The sequence below is a fragment of the Pelophylax lessonae genome (genome assembly GCF_965119305.1).
Source record: "Pelophylax lessonae genome assembly, chromosome: 1".
Taxonomy (NCBI): Eukaryota; Metazoa; Chordata; class Amphibia; order Anura; family Ranidae; genus Pelophylax; species Pelophylax lessonae.
This window is the reverse complement of record NC_138768.1, coordinates 702,464,858-702,490,403: the sequence shown is the minus strand read 5'-3', so window position 1 is coordinate 702,490,403 and position 25,546 is coordinate 702,464,858. Positions and strand designations below refer to the sequence as shown.

General features: G+C 42.4%; 1 protein-coding gene across 1 annotated transcript in view; it reads left to right on the top strand.

The window, feature by feature from the left end:
• Nucleotides 1-2,327: 2,327 nt before the first annotated feature.
• Nucleotides 2,328-25,546, top strand: part of FBXO8 (F-box protein 8) — a 36,053-nt gene continuing 12,834 nt past the window's right edge. Inside the window, exons 1-4 of the mRNA XM_082245433.1 lie at nt 2,328-2,638; nt 21,028-21,154; nt 22,296-22,414; nt 24,539-24,735. Of these exons, the coding sequence (XP_082101559.1) occupies nt 2,337-2,638; nt 21,028-21,154; nt 22,296-22,414; nt 24,539-24,735 (745 nt within the window). The 5' untranslated portion in view covers nt 2,328-2,336. The remainder of the gene's footprint in view (nt 2,639-21,027; nt 21,155-22,295; nt 22,415-24,538; nt 24,736-25,546) is intronic.

Below are 25,546 nucleotides of genomic sequence, written 5' to 3'. Positions count from 1 at the left end.
AGAGATGTGTCTGGGTGTCGTTGGCATGGAGGTGATATTGGAAGCCGTGGGAGGTTATATATTTGCCCAGGTAAGAGGTGTGGAGAGAGGATAGGAGGGCCCCAAGGACGAAGCCTTTGGGTACCCCAACAGAAAGAGGAAGAGGAGTGGAGGAGTTGGTGTTGTATGTGATGCTGAAAGTGCACTGGGATAGGTAAGAGGAGAACCAGGAAAGAGCAGAGTCATGGATGCCAAGGGAGCGGAGTTTGAGGAGGGCTGGGTGGTTGACTGTGTCAAAGGCAGTGGAAAGGTCTAAGAGTTGGAGTATGGAGTATTGGCCATTGGTTTTAGCAGTGAATAGGTCATTAGTGAGTGTTTTTAGGGTAGTCTCAGTGTATTGTTGTGGGCGGAAGCCAGATTGTAAGGGATCGAGAAGGTTGATGTCAGTGAGGTGGCAACTCATATGGTTGTGGACAAGGCATTCAAGAAGCTTAGAGACAAACAGGAGCAGGGAAATGGGTCTTAAGTTATTCAAACAGGTGGGATCCAATGAGAGTTTTTTAAGTATGGGTTAACCAGTGCATGTTTTAGCTGGGAGGGAAAGGTGCCAGTGGAGAGGGAGCGGTTGAAGATGTGAGTTGGAGAGTTTAGGATAGAGCAGGAAGGGGGCCGTAGTAATTGTGAGGGGACAGGTGGTGAGGTGGGCCTTGGAAAGGAATTTGACAACTTCCTCGGTGGTAACAGGGTCGAAAGAGGAAACTATTGAGTGTGGTGTTGGACCTGGTATGTTGGTTGGAGCAGAAAGCTGGATAATGGCGATCTCATTATGAATTGTGTCAATCTTGTTCTTGCAATCTCCTGGGCAGTACGTAATTCAGTGGGTGAAGGCAGTGGGGGGGGGGGGGGGGTTAAGTAAGGAAGTAAGGGTACAAAAGTGTTGACAAGGATTGGATGCGAGGGTTTTGATCAGAGTGGTCTTGTAGGTTTGTTTAGCAGCATGGAGACAGAAGTTGTATTTGAGAAGAGCAAATTTAAAGATGGTGAAGTCTTACAGGGATTGAGTTTTACACCACACTGGCTCAAGAGCACTGCTGCATCTTTTGAGACTTTTGGTGTCATCTGTTTGCAAGGTTTAGCAGGGCAGGCCTTGCTCTGAAAGGAGAATGTATATCCAGGGAGGATGACAGTAAGTTGTTGTAGACCAAAGTGGACAGGTCTGGGCAGGACAGGGTGCAATTTTGTCATAAAGGCAATCAGTAGCAGAGGGAAGAAGAGAGAGAGTTGAGGGGGTGGAGGTTTCCACGGGTAACTGTTTGCTGGTTGAAGGCATGGAAGAGTGTGAAACTGAAACTAATAAGGTTGAGATTTTAGAGGGGAAATGGGGTGTTAGAAAAGTTGCAGGGAGTATAGAGGTGGGAAAAAACAAGGTTGAGGATGTTTTTATTGGAGTGAGTGGGGATTTATGTCAATTGTGTTAAAATATGAGGGTTAAGTTGAGTAGTTGAGAAGTGGCTGAGGTGTTTAACATTGACTGGAATGTTAAAGTCACTGAGGTTGATGGCAGGTACTTCAGAGGAGAGAAAGTAGGGTGGCCATGCATAGTCATCACAAAAGCGTGACACTGAGCCAGGAGGCCGGTAAATAACTGCAACCCTCAGACTAACAGGAGAAAAATGACAAAAACAGTGCACTTCAAAAGAGCAGAGGGACAGAGAGGGAGGTGTAGGAAGAACCTTGAAGTTGCTTTGTGGGCAAAGGAGTATTCCAACTCTGCCTCCTTCTCATCTGCTGGATCTGGGTGAGGGGAGTCCAGAGGAGGCCACCATGGGAGAGGACAGCCGGAGAGGCAGAATCAGATTCCTGGAGCCAGGCTTTGGTAATAGTAAGTAGAATAACGGTGTTGAAGAGGAAAAAGTAATTGATAGAGGCAAGTTTTTTGGACTCTGCGGACATTCAAATTCCACAAAAGTTACTGTTTCCCCTGGTTTTATATAAATTCCCCATAAACCTATACGATCAGATTGAGCTGTGCTTTTGCAGTACCTCTGTGTTGGCCCAATTTGTCTGTCTTGCTGCCCATTCTATGCTATGCGGCTTCCCTCTCTGATCTCGGCACAGAATCTCTCTACACTGTTCTAGCCCTAGAATGAAGAGTCATGGATATTTTTTTGTTGATGGTCAGAGGTGTGCTCAATTAGGCAGCAGAGAGCCTTCAATAATCAGAAGTTAGAATCTCTTTCCTGCATAATCAAAGGCCCAGACATTCCCATAAAATAGAACAGAGACCGTGGCAAGGAATTCCTGTGTGATTATTTTGTTTTAATATTGCTTATGTTTTTGTCTACTAGGGTTCACAGATGGGTCAAGGGCTTTGGAGAGTTGCAAGAAACCACCAGTTCCAGCAAGGATATCTAGATCACAGCTACCTATCCACAGATAATGACAACAATATAAGCAATCGAAGACATGCCCAGAGTGGCATAGACCTCTACCATCTGCTGAAAGCTAGAAAAGGAAAGGGCGAACAAGGATTTATTAATCTTGAAATGCTGCCACCAGAGCTAAGCCTTACTATTTTATCCTATCTTAATGCCACTGACCTGTGTTTGGCGTCATGTGTATGGCAAGACCTGGCCAATGACGAATTGCTGTGGCAAGGGTGAGTAAATCTATGCTGATTGAACAGTGGAGTTAAAAACTGTGATGGAATGGGGATGGTAAACTGTAACTTTAAGCAGCTGTAATTGTATATGTTTGATAAATAGTTTTAGGTACATTTTGACTTGAGTCAGGGCACCCGTTGTTTAAAAATGACATTCACATTTTAATGAAAGGGGTAGGGAGGTACCAAGGAAAGCAAAATAAAACTTCCACTATTACCTGTTGATCCTACCAGTGAAGTCCACCTAATATATAGCCATCTTCAATGCTGTGGCAAGAGTGTTTCCCTACTTAAAGTCGAACTCCACCCAAAATGGAAAGTTCCACTTTAAGGACTCGTCCCCCGCTCCTCTTGCACAATTGGCACTTTTGAGGGGGGGGGGGGCAGGTGCCCATTTTTGACAGGTACCCGGTTTTGACAGGTACCTGTACCCACTTCCTTTCCGAGTGACAAGGCGCTCGGGAACAGAAGTTCTCCCCCCCCCCCCCCTCTCCCCCTGCAGTCTTGTGGGACACTGACAGGTCCCAGAAGACTGCATCCACCAATCCAGGATGTGCCGCATGACTCTTGCATACGCAGTGGGCACCCGGCTGTGAAACCACAAGCTGTCACAGCCGGGTGCCCATAGTGAAGATGCCGGCGCAGCCGTGGGAGGACTGAGGATAAAGACGGCTGTGGTGAGCTCACCGCTGGACCATGGGACAGGTGAGTGTCTGTAGTCTTGCACAGGAAATTGTGACTTGAGTGATTTTGAGTAAATCCTTAAAATTGTACAAAATCTTTATTACAAAATTGTAAAAAAAAATATGCATAGCATAGTATTAAAATGGTTATTACAAAAATTCCTAGGTATTTTACAGTATACTCCGATTTCCATTTGAAATCACCAAACAAGAGATTCAAGTGGTAAACACCCAATTTAAATTCAGAGCAAAGTTGCCACTCCTATTAGGACTGTGCCCACTTGCATTACTGTGGGATCAGAATACACTAAATTGTCAAAAGTATTGGGACACCTGCCTTTACACGCACATGAACTTTAATGGCGTCCTAGTCCGTAGGGTTCAATATTGAGTTGGCCCCACACTTTGCAGCTATAGCAGCTGTAACTCTTCTGGGAAGGCTGTACACAAGGTTTAGGAGTGGGTCTATGGGAATGTTTGACCATTCTTCCAGAAGCACATTTTTGAGGTCAGGCACTGATGGACGAGAAGGCTTGGCTCACAGTCTCCACTCAAATTCATCCCAAATGTGTTCTATCCGGTTGGGGTCAGGACTCTGTACAGGCCAGTCAAGTTCCTCCACCCCAAACCTGCTCACCCATGTCTTCATGGACCTTGCTTTGTGCACTGGTCCAAATCATTTGGTGGAGGGGGGATTATGGTGTGGGGTTATTTTTCAGGGGTTGGGCTTGGCCCCTTAGTTCCAGTGAAGGGAAGTCTTAAGGTGTCAGCATACCAAGACATTTTGGACAATTTTTATGCTCTCAACTTTGTTAGAACAGTTTGGGGATGGCCCCTTCCTGTTCCAACATGACTGCGCACCATTGCATAAACAAGGTCAATGAAGACATGGATGAGTGAATTTGGGGTGGAGGAACTTGACTGGCCTGCACAGAGTTCTGACCTCATCCCGATAGAACAACTTTGGGATAAATTAGAGCGGAGACTGCAAGACAGGCCTTCCCCCGCCAACATCAGTGCCTGACCCCCCAAATGCGCTTCTGGAAGAATGGTCAAACTTTCCCATAGACACACTCCTAAACCTTGTGGTTAGCCTTCCTAGAAGAGTTGAAACTGTTCTAGCTGCAAGGCGGGGGGGGGGGGGGGGACTCAATATCGAACCCTATGGACTAAAACTGGGATACCATTAAAGTTCATGTGGGTGTAAAGGCAGGTGTCCCAATACTTTTGTCAATATAGTGTATGTTGCATGAAGTATGGCAACCAGTCACTGTCTTGTCACTCCTGATTCATAAGCCTGTACCTTGTTAATCAGTAGCTAGCCATACCAGGCCCTGCCCACTGCCTTCTAGAATGGCAGCACTGACTGTGCTTTTGAAATCCTCCACTTTGTGTTGCAGTGTCTGGCAGGGGGAGTGTATGAAATACAGATTTAAGAGGATTTGGCTCAGTTAGAGAAGTTAAAGGAGGTTTTTTGTTTTCTTTTTCTAAGCTTTTTTACATGCAGAATCTCACTCGCTAATGACATGTCTAAATGTTTCTAACATTATCCTTTTATTTATGTATCAAAAAAAAGCACAAACAACTTTTATAAACTGCACTTCATTTGTATAAATTCCATTTCTAATTATTTTATTACGTCATTAACCTTGGAGTTATCATCATTTATATATGCAAGTCTGCATTGTGATAAGGCAAACCACAACCTCTGCTCACAATGAATGATTTTGAAAGTTTACATAGGAGTGAAAAGCTAAAAAAGTGAAGGAAAAGGGATTAAAGAAGAACTTCACCCAATATAATAAAAATTACATTACAACAAAGATACCTTTTGTTTAGCAATGGCAGTCAACAAACCAATACTTAGATAAATGCAGGTGTTTTACTTTTTACACACCTTATTTTTCTTTTCCTCTCACTGTGGCAATTTTTACTAAGAAAAAATGAATTAATCTTCCTTTACTTATAGAATTCTGCCTAGAATTCTGGGTCTTTTTCCTGGAGCATGAGACATGAACCTACCAGGATACATCTGTGAGGCCCTGGGTACATCACCCGCGCCTCAAAGAAACTAGAAAATGAAAAAAACGTGATAAGTAAAAGCAAAATGTTTAACAAATGAATGTAAGATTTAATCTTCTGTGCCAAGACCCAGCATCTTCACCTGAAAGGGAAGCTTTTAGGTTCCAGGCCTGAACAGTTGACAGGTAGGCCCTCCAAAAAACACAAACATATTTGCATATTAACACATTTTCTCAAGAATTTGCACAGACAAAGCATAAAAGGATAGGTTTACCTTTTTAGGAAAATATAATAAATGCACATATTTTTGCAGAAATCAAGTGTGCCTTTTATTACTTTTCCCCCTAAGGAGCCTGGAAAGCATTGGATCCGTGATCAGTGGATCAGGAGTGCAATGCTAGACTCCTTCAGACAAGCCCTGTAGCTTTCAGCTCATGCCTCCTACAGGCTGACCATTTTACAAACTGCAGGGCTTGTGAATGAACTACGAGGCTGCTGATCAGCGACCTTGCAATCTATTTAGAACTACAAGCTGTCAGCCTCAATGACTTAAGGTAAAGGGCCGAGATATATCCCGGGTAAATATAGGCCGGTCAGCCTAACATCAGAAGTCTGCAAGATTTTGGAGGGGATGTTAAGAAGACTTTAGTAATGAAAACGGTATTATTAGTAGTAATCAGCATGGATTCATGAAAAATTGTTCTTGCCAAACCATGGATTCATGAAAAATCATTCTTGCCAAACCAATCTATTAACCTATGATGAAGTGAGCTGCCACCTAGATAAAGGTAAGCCTGTGGATGTGGTGTATCTAGACTTTGCAAAGGCCTTTGACACCATTCCCCACAAACGCTTACTGTACAAACTAAGGAAGGTAGGTATGGACCATAAGGTGAGTACCTGGATAGAGAACTGGCTCCAGGGGCGAGTCCAGAGGGTGGTGATTAATGGGGAGTACTCGGATTGGGCGGGTGTGGAAAGTGGGGTCCCCCAAGGTTCTGTCCTGGGACCAATCCTATTTCATTTCTTCATAAATGATCTAGAGGAGGTGATATCTAGTACAATCTCAGTATTTGCGGATGATACTAAACTAAGCATGCCAATATCTTCTATGCAGGATGTGGAAACCTTACAAGCGGACCTGAACAAAATAATGGGGTGGGCAACTATATGGCAGATGAGGTTTAATGTTGAGAAATGTAAAGCAATGCACTTGGGCGTCAGAAACACGAAAGCAAGCTACTCACTAGGGGGGAAACCTCTGGGTGAATCTAAGATGGAAAAGGACGAGGGGGTTCTGGTGGACAACAGGCTTGACAATGGCATGCAATGCCAAGCCGCTGCAAGCAAAGCCAACAGAATACTGGCATGTATAAAAAAGGGGATTCACTCCAGAAATAAAGAAATTATTCTACCACTCTACAAGACTCTGGTCCAGCCACATCTGGAGTATGCTGTCCAGTTCTGGGCACCGGTCCTCAGGAAGGACGTGCTGGAACTGGAGAGAGTCCAGAGAAGGGCAACAAAATAATTAGGGGAATGAAGGGCATCGGCTATGAGGAAAGACTACAAGCGCTGAACTTATTCTATCTGGAGAAGAGACGATTGAGGGGGGATATGATATCCATATACAAATACTGTACTGGCGACCCTAGCATAAGGAACAAACTTTTTACAGAAAGGGAATACAATAAGACATGTGGCCACTCACTAAAACTAGAGGAAAAACGGTTTAACCTTAAAATACGTAAGGGGTTCTTCACTGTGAGAGCAGTAAGGATGTGGAATTCTCTTCCACAAGCAGTGGTATCAGCAGGGAGCATCGATAGTTTCAAAAAACTATTAGATGGGCACCTTAAAGACCACAACATACAGGGGTATACAATGTAACAGCAAACACACACACACATATCATAGGTTGAACTGGATGGACTGATGTCTTTTTTCAACCTCACAAACTATGTAACTATATAAGTTGCAGTTTGTGTTTGGGGACCTACACAGCCGCAAGGCGGGGGAGAAGCGCCACCGCTCATCACAGGGAAGGGGGGAGAGGCTGCAGCTGTTGGAACATGTTACCTGTTCCAAAAGAATTCTTTAGTAAGAACAAGAGAGATTTTGTTATTCTGGAGCATCTTATCAGCTTTACTGCAACCTAGACTCTTGCTGTTTAATATTGGGTGACTAACTATCCAACAAACGTGTATTAATAAAATACAACCAATGTGTCATGAATCCTCAAAAAAAAATATATAAAAAAACATAAATATAATAGATCAAATACCAGGCAATATAATCAAACGTGCATAATTTGAATTATATAGACCCTAATTAATAGGTGATAATAAGTGAGATAAAGTCAGTGAATATTGTGCATATAATATATAACAGTAGGTCCTTATGTGAAAATAAAACCAGCAAGTCCTCAGGTAAAGGTAAAAATAATCTATTAAAAGTCCTTGAAAACAAGTGCATGAAAAAGCTGCAAACTCCACACAAGTGGTCGGTGTCCGAGCAACACTCCTTATTACCCCCCCCCCCGTTTGTGGTACCACTCACCAGATCGATCTCCCTCTTAGAGGGGTAACTCACGTTCTCAGTACGAATAGCTGTTTGAAAATGTCCCCGCAGATGCCTTTATGACTTAATTCCCCCGATGGAAAAGGAACTGGATCCTCCTCGCTCACTCCTGCAAGGCTGCTCCGGTTTCTGCCAGTCTCCCTCCTGAATTACAAACTGTTTCTGATGGCAGCTTCCTGACAGTAATATTGACTGTCTCTTTTCTAGCTATCTCTTTACTTGGGGAAAGCATCCACACACACACAAGTACATACTAAAAAAGTCACATTTAGGCAGTTGTAAAAAACAACGACATCAGTTCGGCATCAGCTATTGGTTCATCTGAGAGATGTAGAAAAGGCATGAAAAACATGCTTGTGACGTGGCTGTAGTTATGTATCTCTTCATTAAAAATGAAAAAAGGTGCGCGAACCAATACAAACGTGTAAAAGCAGCACTGTGAAAAATAAATGAATACACAGTTGTTGCACCATATCATGCTCCATTGGATTTTTGTTTGGTAAGAGGTTAATTCACCTATCACTTCACAAGAGTTCGTTCAGCACGTATTTGTTTGGGAACACCTTTTTTCCAGATGGAATAGACTCCTCTTCAATCAATTTAGTTATTCACGGACAATTTTGTTTGTTTGATTATTTAGTAATTAGCGCACCATTGTAATTTTCAGTTACATATTTTCACATTATGTATCTCTTCATTAACCAAGTTCGAGGTGGGCTCAGACGTGTGGCTGGATTCAAAGCCTTGCACCTGAAAAATGCCAGTTGGGAGGTGCCAGATGGGCAAGTTCGTACTTGGTTAATCAGGCTGCAGGTAGGTGTTTAATGTTTGCATTTAACAGCACTGTATGCAGAGAGTGGGTGGGACACCAAAACCATCAGCTGATTTCCCAGGACAATTTTAGCTACTTTTTTAATCATAGCAGAGGCCACCACCTATAGACAAGCAGGCAGAGCTAACACCACCCGACCTAGTTGTGAGCTATGGTAGTTGGGTCCCCCATACATTTTTAAAGATTTCTTGCATTTAACAGTGTCTTATTACTACTTGTTAGCCCTTCAGGTAAGTCCAGGTAAGCTGTTTGCCATGAAAGGTGAGGACTAAAAGATTACAAATAGGGGATCAAAAAATAAGGCATTAGCCAGATTGATTTCCTATAAAAAAAAAATTGAAATTTTGAATCCTTGATAACATTGTGGGGACCAGGCACTATTGCACAAGGGGATTTTCTCTAGCGCTCATTGACAGACGTAGTCCTCGGTGATACACCACCTTCGGGTTATGTTGCCTCCACAGGAGCAGGACTAGACAGGAAATTAAAAAGCTCTGGCCACACCCTAGGGGCAGTCCCAGAGGGTATATCCTCTCTCTCTCTGCCTCAGCAAATCAGTTATTTTCTGTCTAGTTAGGAGTAAGGACCTAGATACCTTGCTGGGATCTTAGGTCCTGGCAAGAATTTTTTCTTAAAGGATTTTTTAGACAGCTTTTTTTCTCCAGTGTTCCTGTGAGATCTTCAAGCAAGAAAGCTGAACTGGGCGACGGGCTGGATGTTGAGATCCGGTGGTCACCCCAGTTCAGCCTACGAGCGCGTGCAGGCCATAGCTCCGCGCTGGGTCGGCCGCGACAAAGTCCCATTAAAGGACTGTCCACGCGAGTTAAATGTCTCGCTGAAACGCCAAAGACCATGAGTCACGGCGTCCGTATCGGTCGACAGCCCTCCCGCCCCGGTGGAGAGGGGTACTGTCAGGAGTTGGTGCCCGCCTGGTTCCGGTATGGTGAGTAGTATGTTCCCCCTTTTCCCCTGACGGGTCTTGTGGTGAACGCGGGCCCCTCTCTGTATGGTAAGATAGAGTCCCCCTCTATCCTATAACATGACACAGATCCTCCTACTTTGAGTGTGATTTTATGTGCAAAAAGCCAGGAGGCTTGGTTTGGGAGCTAACAATCTAATTGTATACATGTTAAAAAGATGTAATCTGTGGCATTCTGGGAATCTTACGGTGTTAAGAATAAGCTACCTACCAGTCAGAAGCCACGGACATGTAGACTGCCTTCCTAATCAGATCTCCAGCTATTAGCAGGCCTCCCGAATGGCCATGCGGTCCGCCAGGGCCGCTACCGCCAACCACGCCATATCCCCATGCAGAGAGAGTGTTGTGTGCCCTGCAGCACACCGCTATTCAGTACAGGCCGCCGCCATTTTTTTTGCTGGATCGCACGAGCCGCCATTTTGGCGTAGCCTCGTGTCTCCAGCATGGGGGCGGCCATGTTTGAGGTGATCCAAACACCTCGTGGAGCTTGGGGGAGGCGCCGGAAGGCGTGCAGAGGGGCGGAGCCGCCTCCTTTCTTCCTGGGCAGCCAGCCAAAAGACTTCCTGTTTGTCAAGACAGCGCTGTAACCTGTTGCAGTTAAACTCTGAGCATCAAGTGGTGAGCCTGGGGGTCTATCTCTCTCTCTCTCTCTCTCTCTCTCTCTCTCTCGATCGATAGGGATCCCTAGCAGGTAACACTAAGGGGCTTTTGTGGCGCTGGGGGTCTGAAAAAAAAAAAAAAAAAAGTTTTTTATTTTTGAATTATATTATCCAGGAAGTGACTGGAATTATCATGGACCCTGCCACACATATTCCCCCACCTGTTTCCCTCGAGGGGGCCACGGGACCATTTACAGCAATTTTGGAGTCTATGGTGGCTCGGGTGGAGGCGGCCTGTCAGGGACGGGGGTCAAGGAAGCGACCCCCGCCTACCCCTATACTATCTGACACCTCTGACTCTGATTCAGAGATGGTCACTGCAGTTGCAGGTTCCTCTGCAAGGGCTGTTATCCCAGGTAAAGCCCCCTCAGACAGTGAGGAGGACGCTTCTTCTCCTGCTATAATTCAGGAAGAAGCATTGGTGGACGCACTAGTTGTGGCAGTCCAGGAAACCTTAAAACTTGAGGCTTTACCGGCAGAGGCAACTGAAACAGAGATTCCTTTTGGTACTAATAAGCCCATCAAAACGGTGAAGGTTTTTCCTGTACCTAAATGTTTCGGTAATCAGATTAAAGGAGAATGGGAGCATTCTAAACGTACCTTTACGATTTCCAAGCGTATTGCTAGACGCTATCCGTTTGAGGAATCCATCATTAAGAAATGGACGGTACCACCAGTGGTGGATCCACCTATTTCCAGGCTGAATAAAGCCACGGTTATTCCAGTGGAGGACACTTCGTCCTTTAAGGATCCGGTGGATCGAAAGATGGAAGCAGAGTCCCGCACCATCTTCTCTCTGATAGGGTCAGCATTTAGACCAGTAATTGTTATTGGTCTAGTTTCCCAGACACTTACGGAATGGGCGAAAATGGTACGCCAAGATCTTAGGGGAAAAGATATTCCCCAGGAGACATCTGATTTGATGGAACAGATTATACAAGGGCTACAGTTTATCGGTGACGCAGCCTTGGGCACTACTCCCTTATTAGGGCATGCATCTAAGTCAGCGGTGATCCTCAGACGTGTGCTGTGGTTAAAATGCTGGTCAGCTGACCTAGGTTCCAAAAAGACCTTGACAAATCTCCCCTTTCAGGGGAATCGTCTATTTGGGGCCAACCTAGACGAAATCATTAAGGATGCCACTGGGGGCAAGAGCACTTTTTTGCCACAGGCTGCTAAAGCTAAGGGACCTCGCAACAAGCGAGGACCTTTCTTTACCGCCCATAAAGGGCGCCCAGCTGGTACTAGCGGGAAAGGCAAGACTCCTCCAGGAGGGTTCAAGAAGGGCTGGTCGGACAAGCAAAGGACCAACCCAGCCAAACCCGAAGCAAAGGAGTACACAGCCTGAAGGTGCGCCCCCACCCGGTTTCAGGGTGGGGGGACGTTTTCACCGGTATTCAGGACATTAGATCGAGCATCAACCACTACTACCGGTGCGATTCTTCCCTTCCAACATTTAAGTACTACAGGAAGCGGTAGTTACCGTTCCCTGAATAGATCTTTTCCTTTACCTTTTCCTAAGATTAGTCCCGATACCTCACAGGAATCGGATCTGGTTGACCAGATAGGCCAAGTAGCCTCTAGTCGGGTGACTTCGGTCCCTGAGGTTCAACCAGAAAAGATCACCTTTCCTGATAACTATCAGGTATCTGATAAATGTGTGGGAACAGAAAACGACCAGACTTTCTCGGATGGTCGGGGCCAGATACCTCTAGGGACGCCTGGTTCAGATTCTATCAGCGCCAGTGGTCCTAGAAATTCTAGGCTGGCCTCCTCAAGCCGGCCTGGCCGACTTGGACATATTAGTCGTAGACGTTCCGTGGGAACTTCGTCTCAGGGAGTGTCTGTGGTCTCAAGGACCAATTTACCATCATGCTTTACAGTCGCTGGGTTTAATGGCCTGGCCATTGAGACCCAAGTACTGAAGGACAGAGGTTTGTCTACTTCAGTCATTCCTACCCTTATTAAAGCAAGGAAAGAGACTTCCAGCAAAGTCTATTATCACACATGGAAGACTTCTATTGCGTGGTGCGAATCTTTAGGATTTCCTCCACGTACCTATTCGGTGACTCGAATATTGGCCTTTTTGCAACAAGGGGTTGAGCAGAAGCTAGCCTTGAGCACCATCAAGGGTCAAGTTTCAGCATTAGCAATCTTCTTTCAGAAGCCTTTAGCTACCAAATCCTTGGTGCGGAATTTCATCCAGGGGGTGCGGCACCTGGCTCCTCCAGTCCGCGCGCCCTTACCGCCCTGGGATCTTAATTTGGTTTTGTCGGTTTTACAGAAACCTCCCTTTGAAAACATCAGGGAGATTCCCTTGCTTACTTTATCCCAGAAGGTGGCCTTCTTGGTGGCTATTACTTCTGCTCGCAGGGTGTCAGAACTGGCTGCATTATCATGCCAGTCCCCATACCTAGTGATTCATAGGGATAAGGTAGTACTTCATCGTAAGCCATCTTTTCTTCCTAAGGTGGTTTTAGATTTTCATCTGAATGAAGATATTGTACTACCTTCCTTGTGTCCTCAGCCCAAGCATCATCGGGAACATGCGTTGCATTCCTTAGATGTGGTTCGGGCAGTCAGGGTATACCTGAAAGCTACGGAATCTTTCCGTAAGACGGATTCACTTTTTGTGATCACGGATGGCCCCAGAAAGGGTTTGCCTGCATCTGCCGCGACCATTGCCAAATGGATTAGACAAACGGTGGTACAGGCTTATTCTATTAAGGGTCAGAGTCCTCCGTTCCCTGTTAGGGCGCACTCCACTCGAGCGCTCAGTACTTCCTGGGCCTTTCGCCATCAGGCGTCAGTGGTCCAGGTATGTAAGGCGGCCACCTGGTCGTCGGTACATACCTTTACAAAATTCTATAAAATTGATGTGACGGCATCGGCGGATGCCTCATTTGGCCGCAAGGTTTTGCAGGCCGCAATTTGAGGAGACCGGTGGTCTACCTCGAGGGTTTTTTTCTGTTTGAAAAAAAAAAAAAAAAAAAATTTTTCTCTTTTTTGTTGAGTCTCATCATTAAGGATGAGCATTGTAAACTTCTAGTTGGCACCGGTTGGGCCTTCTAGATTGGGATTTGATTTCATTTTCCCACCCCTCAGTTGTGATACTGCTCTGGGACGTCCCGAAGGTGGTGTATCACCGAGGACTACGTCTGTCAATGAGCGCTAGAGAAAAATGGATTTTTGTAAAATCTTACCGTAAAATCCTTTTCTCTTAGCTCATTGACAGACGTAGTCCCCGCCCCTCTGTTTTTTGAGTTGGGTTAAAATCTCTAAAGACTGCTTTTTCACATAACTGATTTGCTGAGGCAGAGAGAGAGAGGATATACCCTCTGGGACTGCCCCTAGGGTGTGGCCAGAGCTTTTTAATTTCCTGTCTAGTCCTGCTCCTGTGGAGGCAACATAACCCGAAGATGGTGTATCACCGAGGACTACGTCTGTCAATGAGCTAAGAGAAAAGGATTTTACGGTAAGATTTTACAAAAATCCATTTTTTATCACCTGATTCAGCACTCTCAAATCCTGCAAAAGTACCTGGTAAGCGTGTTTCCAAGGCTTTTATTTGCAGGATGGACATGTTCTTTTCTCACTGAAATTTTCTCAGAAACCCTTTATATTAGGGGTTTGGTTACCCCTTGTTTTTTTCTAGAGTGGGCATTGTGATGCCTTAGTTGGCTTGAGTTTAAATTTCAAATCACCTTCACATAGGGGGTTCTTTAAAAACTCAGTACTGTCTGGAGCACTAATTGCCATTACAAATAGAGGAAGCCAACTGGGAAAAGCCCATGCATTTCTGTGTGTATGTTTTTGGGGCCCCATTAACTGCATACCCCTGGGTGTTCATATGATGTGACCATTGAATTTGCAGAAGAGATTGCTTACCAACAAATTGCATGGAACTCTTCCACTTAGAACAAAAGCTAGTTGAGTGCTTAAGGGGCCCATTTGTACTGATACTGTTTCTGTATTTGGGAGTAATATTGCCTGGCCATCCAGACCTCCCTCGAAGACTTGTATTGGGAGTCTAGAGGCTGTATCTGCCTGTTGTATAGTTAGCAATGTTCACCAAAGCGGAGAAAGGCAGCTCATTTTCAAAAACAGTGTCCTGTGGGCTGTCCCCTTAATCTGGAACTTTAATAGGGCCAGACAAACTTTGAGGAACAGGGGTCTTTTTTTTTTATAACAACTCTCAAATCACTGAATATCCATGGGACCCCATTAGTTTTTGTTTACTTTGAATCCCTCCCCTTCTATAATAGAGACTCTTACTGAAGCGCTCAGGGATTTGGATTTTTAGAATCATTGGATTAAGCCCTAACGTTTAATGTCGCTAGGTTCAACTGTTTAAATCACGGTCTCTGGCTTTTGGGTACAAAACTGGGTACAGCCTAGATCAGCCTTTTTCAACCAAGGTGCCCTGGCACCCTGGGGCGCGTAGAGGTTTCTTCAGGGGTGCCTTGGCAAAATGACTAAAGATTTATCAAAAATTGTATACAAGCCAGCTGGTGGATCAAACCTACCTTTCAGTTAGACAAAGCCACAGGTTTTCATTATGCACCATTACGACTTTCTAGACACTGGCATCCTAACAACCAATGACATCATCAGTTAATAAGAAGGATGCCTGTTGCCTCCACAGCATCCTTGTTTGACCCTCCTGTACCCCTCTCCCTCAGCACTGGGGTGACATTAGCTAACTGATTGGGAGAAATTGAGGGAGAAGAGAAACATTGGAATAGTAGTCAGTACCAGTGTGCAAAAGTGTATTTGCTTTGGAAGAATAAATCGCCTCTAACGTTGTGTGTTCTACGCGTGGATGTTGCTGCATTATATAAAGCTGTTAAATCGTTTTTTTACATTTTAGAACGGGGTGTCTTGAAACTGTCCATAATTTTAAAGGGTGCTTTAACTGAAAAAAGTTGAGAAACACTGGTCTAGATATACCTCCCTCATTTTGAATGTAATATAGCTGCTGCACTCTATTAAACCCTGTCAAATGTGGGGCTAGAGGCGCACATGTATTCACTTTTCAGCGACACTCCTGCAGGAAGTCCCAGATATCCGAATGAAATTTCTCCTAGGAGTTCATTTCCATACATGCCAATGTTCACACAAGCTAATAGCATATAATTACCTGCTTGCTACCCAGGGCTGCCAAAGTGGAAAAAGCGATTTGTATCTGAAAGCATCAAGTAATTTACAGGGCAAAAATTAGGCTGGGAATACAAGTACAATGTGCAAAATTTAATCGCTGGGTGATCCTGTATGCCACACCCTTCCTCGCATTCCTCAACTGAAAATTTAAAGGAAAATAGTCTGTCATGTAAACGCAGATGTGTCTACGCTTCAGTTTTTACCCACACATGTACCTATAATGGAAAATATGCAGGCTTAGTAATGTAGGCGTTTACATACTTATGCAAATGAGATTGAAATCCCACACGCATAAGCTTTGTGCAATAGAAATTCATTGAACACAAGACTGGAGGCAAACTTTGTTACTTCCTTGAACGAGGTAAAAAATGTGACTAGAAATAATTGTTGGCATAAAATTCTTAAGACTTTTTATTGTTTATTTATAAGCATGTATTATCAGAAGACTAAGGAGAGGTCATCCGTATTGATTGTAGGCTACATGTAGCTGAACTTTTCCCCAGGACTGACCTTTTAAGCCTTGTACATTGCAATGAGGCCAATTTACTAAAAGAGTTGTGTCTCTCCCCTCAAAAGCTGTGTGAATTATTATTTTAATTATGCGATCGTGCAAATAGCAAATTCCTGTTTACTTTGATTACCCAATTATGTGCACATGATTTTTGCATGACTAGATAATTGAAGTGCATAGTTAGACAATTTTTGAGCACGTTTTCAGCTCATTTAGGCCTCTTTCACATGGGCTTCCAGAGGGGTGGTAAAAGCTGTCAACTAAACAGCGGTTTTATCGCTGCCTACCTAAAGGCCAAACACAAGGACAATATTCAAATGTCGCGGCTGTAATGCTTTGCATCGTTGCTGTGGCAAGTTTAATGTGACATGTTGAGTGGAAAAGCAGCACTGCCTGTCAAACTTGGTCATTCAAGTCAATAGGGTTGCACCGAAACCATGAGCCAAACGTTTGGCTCGAAGTTGCGGCACATTAGTCCCATTATAAATTGTCATTTGGTATTTAAAAAAAACGGGCATCCAGGAGGTGGCAGGCTGCCTCCTGACAGCAGCTGCTTAGCTCTGCTCTAAAATACCATGGACAGCTTCTCAAAGCATTGGCTAGTGTGAATCTAGCCTTCGTAAATCAGTCCTTGTGTTGAGTAGCAACATGCTCTATTGTATAGAAACCTTTTGAAGAGAACTTTTATAGGTTTAATAAACATAATTACTTAGAAGTTCAACGTAAAGTGAAGGCTGGCATTGGCATAATTCCCATATATAGCAGACTAAAAACAGGTAAGTATACACCTATTTTTAAGACAGAGTAAGCAGTATAGGTAGCAGGGGGATTTTTAAGCACAGTTGGTGTTAGGCTGTAATTCTACTTTATGTAATCCCCTGCATGATGCCTTATATAGACGACTTCTTTGTTCTTAAATTAGTCCATAGTTGTTCTATTTCTTAAGTCTACCTACAGTGATATGCTTTGCCCCAGAATATATACAGTGGGTATAGAAAATAATCACCCTCCCCCTTTAAAATCACATTCTGTTATTTTGAAGCCTAAGATGAAGACAGACAGTTTTTGTTTTATCCAGCTGTATTCACTCAGTGCAACTTATAACATCCAAGTGAAATATATAACATCAACATGTCAGAAAAGAAATTTGAATTCAAAAGCAGGATTACGGGTTTGGAAAAAGGATCCCCCCTCCTTATGCCAGTATTTTGTTGTTCCACCTTTTGCTTTAATCAGCCTTTTAAGCCTTTAGTCTGTTTAGATCTGTCTCTACTAACTTTGCACATCTAGACTTTGCAATATTTGCCCACTTTTCATTGCAGAACTGCTCAAGTTCAGTTAAACTTGATGGTGACTGTTTGTGGACAGCAATCTTCAAGTCATTCCATAGATTTTTCAATAGGGTTTAAGTCTGGGCTCTGACTAGGCAATGTAAGGACATTCACATTTTTTCTCCTTCAACCACTGGTCATTTTGCTGTGTGCTTTGGGTCATTGTCATGTTGGAAGGTAAACCTTCTTCCCCTTAACAACTTTCTGGCAGAGGGCAGCAAATTTTCCTCAAGAATTTGACGGTATTTTGCCCCATCCATTTTTTCCCTCCATCCTGACAAGTGCTCCAGTCCCTTCTGCAGAGAAACATCCCAATAACAGGATATTACCACCTCCATGCTTTACTGTAGGAATAATGTTATTTGAATGGTGAGCTGTATTGGATTTCAGCCAGACATCGTTTGGTGTTGGGGCCAAATCATAAAATTTTAGTCTCATCTAACCATAAGACCATAACATCTTTTTCCATGTGGCCTCAGAATGTTCAAGGTGTGTTTTGGCAAAGCTCAGTCGTGACTACATGTGGTCTTTCTTTTTTTTTTTTCGAAAATATTTTTTATTGAGATTTTGCATAGAAAAACATACAAACAAGAACAGTAAGTATCTGTTACCCCGAATACAACAAAGTAGCAGTCAAGTTTCACATGGATAATGAAAGCGACAAAGGAAAAAAACTTCATACAACATAGTATTACAATTGCTCTTCACATTTTTATATTTTATAGGTAGGTAACAACAATATCTGTGGTCATGGTCAAATGGCTAGGAACACTCCCCCATGTGAACCTCTCCAATGGGAACATAAGATGGTTCACTTGGAGGAGCTCCAATTGTACAATATCAATGTTGCTGCCCTGCGCAGTCAGAAAAAGGGGTGGGATAGGATCGAAGTTCCATCCATTTACGTTTTAGCATGTGGTCTTTCTTGAGGAGTGGCTTTTTTCTTGCAACCTTCCCATACAAGCCACATTTGTGGAGAATCTGTGATTGTGTTGTCACATGCACACAATGACCACTATTTGTCATTCCTGCAACTGCTTCAGAGTTGATGTGGACCTCTTGGTAGCCTCTCTGACCAGTTTCCTCTTGGCTGTTATATCCAATTTGGAGATACGTCCTGATCCAGGGAGGGCTGTGTTGTACCAAATACCTTTCACTTTCCTATTAATAGACTTCACTGTGCTTCTACTCCTTGATAAAGCATTTTAATTTTTGTGGTATCCATCTCCTGACTTATGCCTGTCCACAACTTTTTCCCGAAGAACTTTTGACAGTGCCTTGCCACCCATAGTTGATTTAATTCAGTTGCACTACCAGGAACTGAAATGCTCCAGAAAAGCTCTTTTCGTCCTGAGCTAATCAAATGATCACAGGTGAAAGTCAAATGGCTTTGTGTGACATTGAGAAGGTGATTTAGCTATACCTGATTGAGTTATTTTTAGGAGGGGAGGTTCTGTTTTTAATTTTTTTGACATAGTGTTATATCTTTCACTTGGATGATATAAGTTGCACTAAGTAAATACAGCAGGATAGAATAAAAATGGGTCTGTCATAATTTCAGGCTGTATATATAGGCGACATGCATGACCACTGTCTTTTAACATTCTAAATGTCTCTCTCGCTATAATTGTGGGGGTACTGATTTAAAGGAAACTGAGATGAGAAGGTTCTCATGAGAGGTCTGTGGTTTGCAGCTATTCCGGATCAGAGCTATGATCATAGGTAAGAACAGTGGGAAACTGTATTCTAAAAATACACAGAAAAGCCCTATATAATATCTGAGAGGTCTACGTCAAAGGTCAATTATGTCAGGCTAAAAAGCACTAATACTGAAGTGCTCACTAGGATTTTATCCCAATGCTCAGATTACCAAAGTGATTGATGTGAAACCTGAATGATTGGATTCAGATGTGGCTTAAATACTACAATATATGCTAGATTTATTCATAAGAATTTAAGAAATGTCTCTGGGAAGAAGGCTACTACATTTTGGGTAGAAGCTGGAAGCATTTATTGAAAGGGACGCAATCATTGGAATTGTTTCATGTTTAAACTTAGTGTTCCCTTTTTTTTTTTTTTGTGACTATATATTTTCATAAATGTTTTTTTTTTTCTTTGATGATACTTCAATTCTGTAGTTTTCTTCAAGTTTCTGTGGTTGTCGTTGCTTCACTATGGGACTGTTATCTTTGATCAGAGGAAAAAATAAAGAGCAGTTACTGTATCGGCTTAATAGGGCTTACTTTAAATTCACCCGGCCACAGTAATCTGATTGAGTAAGATGGACTAATGTGGCTATAGGCTTAAGGCCGATATAACATGCTTTTCTCTGTTGACCCTGCCATATATACTTCCATACTTATTTGGGTGATCTCCCTGATGGAGGCACCATTTGATATCTGTCAGATAGACAAGATGTAAGGGGAATCCCCAATGGGTCACAGGAAAGATTACATAGTTTCCTATTTTCCCTGCTGCTGTACTTAACATTTGATGTTTTTTTTTTTTAGCCTTTTAGTGCATCCAGTACCTATTGTTAAGTTTGTTTTGTGACTATAAGAATGCCTATTGTAGATGTGAACCCAAAACACTGTTGGTTTTAGCATCTTACATTTATTATATCTCATCTGGAACTTCTCCTGTTATGTTAGATCGGATTGTCCACTAAAATACTAATTCTCTCGCTGTTTGCGTTATTAGTGTACATTGTGTTTTTTATTTTGTACTATTTGTTATTGGCAAAAATCTAACTTCATTTCCTTTGCAGTATCTAGGCACATTTTCCATCATCTGATAGACTTTGATCTTTTGGGGTTTGAGAATAATTGCCAGCAATTCTGGAACATTTCCACCTATTTTGAAATTGAATTCACAAGCTTTTGGTTTTAGGTTTTTTTTTTTTTTTGGCTTCGTAAATTTAGTATATTGACAGGGTAGCTTTAAAAAACAAAACCGAACTGAGAACATGTCTTACCATAAAAATAAATGCTGTACTCTAGAAATAAATGAGTCTGGAAGGGTACGTTGAATATCAGCAGTAGGTATAGCAGAAAGAGGAGAGCACCACCAGGTGTTTATAAGTCCAAAATCTTTATTGATCACAGCAAATGTAGCATGAATAGCCCATGCATTTTATCCATCAGTCCCTCTTCACCAGAGCTTATAATGGTGAACTTGTGTATAAAACTGGGTAAAAAGTAGATTTCTTAGAGAATCGATAAAAAGTAGGACAGGTAATGAGGTATCAAGTAGCTGAAAAAAATGCAATGCAAAAATTGGCAAAAAGAGGACTTTAGGGGTTTGTGTACATGGAGTTTATAGGCACCTTCATGCCTAGCGTAAATTTCTTCTTCTGGACGCACAGATTTACATTTTTTTCGAAATGCAGCAAACCAAAATGCACCTAAACACAGGTGAACGTACAGTGGTAATTGTACAATTTAAAATCATTACATACATTTGTGTCTAGAAATTTCCTATCAACTGAAATAATGCAGGTGTGTCCTTGCCAGTGTGAATAAAGCCTTAGGGTTTACATACACTTTAAAGCTAGTAGTGGTGTTGCTAGTTTTTAATGAATAAAGTTAATAAATTATAGAAATGATTTTCACTGTCTTTTTTCTATTTAGATTATGCAAGTCCACTTGGGGACATTGTTCTATATATAATAAAAGGCATCCGCCAGGATTTTCTTACCGAAATCTTTACATGCGACTGGATGAAGGAAGCCTAACCTTTAACGCTAATCCACATGAGGTCAGCTACCCTTTTATAACAACTAGCATTTATAGCTTTTGTTGGTTAGAACATAAGATTGATTGATTTATTTGCTCCATATATATCCCGTGCAACACGTCCTGTCAGAGCTATCCAGCCTAGTGAAATGACCTGGCATTTTGATGCATCAGGACTGTCGTATATAATGCTTAGGGCAGCCTTGGCATTTTCAAACATGCGTGAATTTAGAAACACAACCGAAAAAGAGTGATCTTTCTCTGGGCTTGGGTCAGAACGTTAATTGAACTAGGAGAGAATAAAATCAGGATGGGGCCTCTTACTTAATGTAGATTGCCAAGCGATATAAAAAGTTAGGGGAGCATTTTGAGGATATGACTGACTTTATGCTACCTGTGTTCTGTCTCACAATGATATGGTATTTGGCCACAATTGCAGAGCTTAGAGGCTGCTGCATGTGTGAACAGCCCCGTGAGTCCCTGAACTTTTTACCAGACAGCATATTTTTTTCTTCTTGTTACAAATTTGTTTCAAAAACCCAGTGAGTAAGACAGGACTTCCATGTATCACTAGCATTGGAAGTTTGGAAGTCATTAATCTATACATTGTAATATGAAAGGATTGGCAACTTACCTATTCATTAGAACTCTGGTTCAGCTTATTTGAATGGAGGTTTTCCATTTTTTGGGCAAACGTTTTAGGCAGATGTGGAAAAAATGCTGCAAATTTAAAATTGCTTTCAGAAATACAGTAAAAGTGTTAATAGTTTATTTTTATCAATTCACAACATGGAAAAAATAAATAAAAAGAAGGTTTTGGAGGTGGGGAGGAACGTTAAGCCATCACTTCCAGGACTCCTTGTTCTTTACTCTGAAGAATCTTAATGAAATTGGCTGTATGTTTAGGGTTGTTGTCCTGCTGCAGAATAAACTTGGGGCCAGTCCCACACCTTCCTGATGGTAGGGCATGATGGATAGGTATCTCTATTGATTTAATTTAGGTTTTTCTTCTATTGGCTCACTTTGCAAATTTATAAAAATAAACAATTTAAAATATATTAGCATTCTTAATTTACAGCATTTATTCTTACCTGCCTAAAACTTTTGCACAGTACTGTATATGCCTTCAGACCTATTCTTAGATCTTTTTTGTTGTTTTTCAGGGCATTGAATATTTTTTATCAAGAGGTATCCTAGATGATTCGCCAAAAGAAATAGCAAAATATATATTTTATACCAGAACACTCAACTGGAAGAAACTGAGGGTATATCTTGACGAAAGGTAAAGAACAAAATACCATGATATAGTATATATATTCTGTGGACGAAAACCAAGTTGCAATTTAACATTGTTGGTTCCACTTGAAGATTGCTTTTGCTGTATCATAATAAATAGAGAATTTTTTTTTTTATGTTTTATAATGTTTTCTTTCTAGTATTAAATCCATGATAGGCCAAGTCCACGCACAACTGATATTTCAGTTTTTGGTAGATGCTAGAGAGTTCTTAACATGCTGCTTATATTTTTCAAGGGTGATTAACCACTTTAAAACGCCATTTCTTTGTAAAAATTTCGAAAAATCACATTTCACTGCATTTAAAAAATACTAAACAGTAAAGTTAGCCCATTTTTTTCTATATTGTGAAAGATGATGTCACGCCGAGTAAATAGATACCCAACATGTTATGGTTTAAATTTGCGCCCCCCCCCCCCCCTGTGTGATGGCGACAAACTTCGGTCAATAGAGATCTCAATAGGCGACGCTTTAAATTTTTTTAACGGTTACCAGTTTAGAGTTAGAGTGTAGCTCTTTTTTTTAAATTATTGCCCACGCTCTGGCGAGAGCGGCGATACCTCACATGTGTGGTTTGAACAGCTATTTCATTCGTGGCTCGACTTCCGTATACGTTTTTTTTGTACGCGAGCTAACGGTGACGGGGGCGGCTAAAAATTATTTTTTTTTTCTTCCTATTTATTTTATTTTATTTTTTAACTTTATTACAGTTTTAAAAAAAAAAAAATCTGATCACTTTTATTGCTGTCACAAGCAATGTAAACATCCCTTGTGACACCAATATGCAGTGACAGGTACTCTTTATGGAGGGATCGAGGGTCTAAAAGACCCTAGACCCCTCCACTACACTTCCATGTATGCAAAACGCCAAAAACGGCGTTTTTGCATACAGCCGTTTTTTAAATTTGCTGCCTTTTGCAGCACAGTAACCCAGAAGTGACGTCTTGGACGCCGCCTCCGGGTTACGTCATCGGAGACCCGATCGAAGCCGTTTCCGGCATTAATCGGGACTCCATCCAGCCGGCGGACGTGCCGGCTGGGTGCTCGGGGTTCCCGGTGGGACGGGAGCCCCGAGCAAAGTCACGAAAGGCAGCGGGAGTGGGGCGACGTCCCCTCCCGCTCACCCGGGTAATGATCAAGCGGCTCCCGAGCCGCATTGGTCATTACCGACGGAAAGCCGACCATTGGCTCTAAACTACGGTACCGGGATGGTGTCTGTAGTTAGAGGCATCATCCCGGTATACTACCGCAAAGTTTGCCGACGTAGTCCTACGTCACTTTGCGGTAAGTGGTTAAGATACCTTTGAATCACAGAAGACAGAAATATCTTAAGGGATAGGCGATTTTGTGCACTGACCACGTATATGTTTTAGTGATCAACCAATATCGTTTTTTTATTGCCGATACTGATATTTTGGTCATCGCATATCGGTATCGGCAGGAATTTTCAGACATTTATAAAAACATTTTTTTTTCTTTTTTTTTTTTTTTACAGGTACTGTTGTGGAGGGATCTGGGGGTTTAAAAGACCCCCAAACCCCTCCTCTGCACTTAAAAGCATTCAAAATGCCAAGTTTGGCTGTGAATGCTGTCATTTTTTTTTCAATTTGGCGATGAGTACGTATGTCATGGCATCACTTCCGGGTTTTTACATGGAGACCCGATCAGAGCCGAATGCGGCATTGATCGGATCTTCTCTTTGGCGGCCGTGCAGGTAGGATGCCCGGGTCTCCCGGTAGGCCTGTAGACCTAGGCGAGCTGCGGGAGGGTGGGGACGTCCCCTCCCGCTCCTTGTAATGACAGCCGAGCGGCTTCTCAGCCGCATCCGTTGTCATTACAAGACAGCCGAACGTCGGCTATGGACGCCGATACCGGGGTGATGGCTCTAGCTGCAGGCATCACTCCGGTACATGCACTTTCCCGAAATATCGGTAATGTCGGTAACCTCAGGGGCCAATTCCGATATATCGGGGAAAGTGCAGATCGTCCCTCGATATATCGGCTTTGCAGATAATTGGTCGATCCCTAATATGTTTGCTTGTATTAAACTGTGACTTGTACATTTTTGTTATGCCTTTTTTTAATTTGTTTGTTTATTTACTTTTCTATAGGCGGGATGTATTGGATGATTTAGTGACTCTGCACAACTTCAGCAATCAGTTTCTACCAAATGCACTGAGAGACTTTTTTCGACATATACATGCTCCAGAGGAACGTGGGGAATACCTAGAAACACTTATCACTAAGTTTTCTCACCGATTTTGTGCTTGCAATCCTACTCTAGCACGAGACCTTGGCCTTAGCCCTGGTAAGGAATAATGATCCATAAGTGTTAAAAAAGGTTTTCAGATTACATTGAGAGGGTATCTACAATACACTAGGTGTACTTACAATGGTCAGCTTATATTCATTTATGTAAAAACCCTTATCCCAAAAGGTAATGAATCTATTGCTGTAAAGTTTTTACCTGGGATTCCGCTATGACTTTTAGTCAAGTTAATTTGCTAGTGCAAATAAAGCTGGCCATATTCTTGTAGATTTTTGGATATGTGCGAAAATTCTCAGTATATTCGAAGACTTAAAGAATGTGTCGTTCAAAAGTACTTCAAAATTTAATTTTCTTTTTACATGGAGTGAATGGGCCCAACTGAAAACCACACTCGCTGTTGGTAATTTGTTAGTTTTGAGAAAAATTTTCCATCCTGCTCCTTCAAAAGTTCTCATTACTGCAATTGAAAATGAATGTCAGTTTAACCCCCACTAATTAGAAAATTGAACAAATGTTTTTGTGCAAAAAATAAGTGAAATACCAATAGTAAGCCCAGCTAAACACCTACCCCCTTCCCAGATTGACAGTGCTGTTGGCCAAAAGTCTCCATTGTTCATCCAGTGGAGTGGAAGACAAAAAGTGTGCTACTGGTGAATCACCAGATTAAAATAAAGGGGAAAAAAAGACCTAAAACATTGAAAACGAATGCAGCCACCACATGTAGGAATTGGTAAGATGCAAACAAAACCTCCCTATGCGACTACTACAATTGTTTCCAAATCACAATGTATAAAAAAAAAAACTATATAACATACTATAGGTATAATCAGAAGGTACACTAAGCCATTGA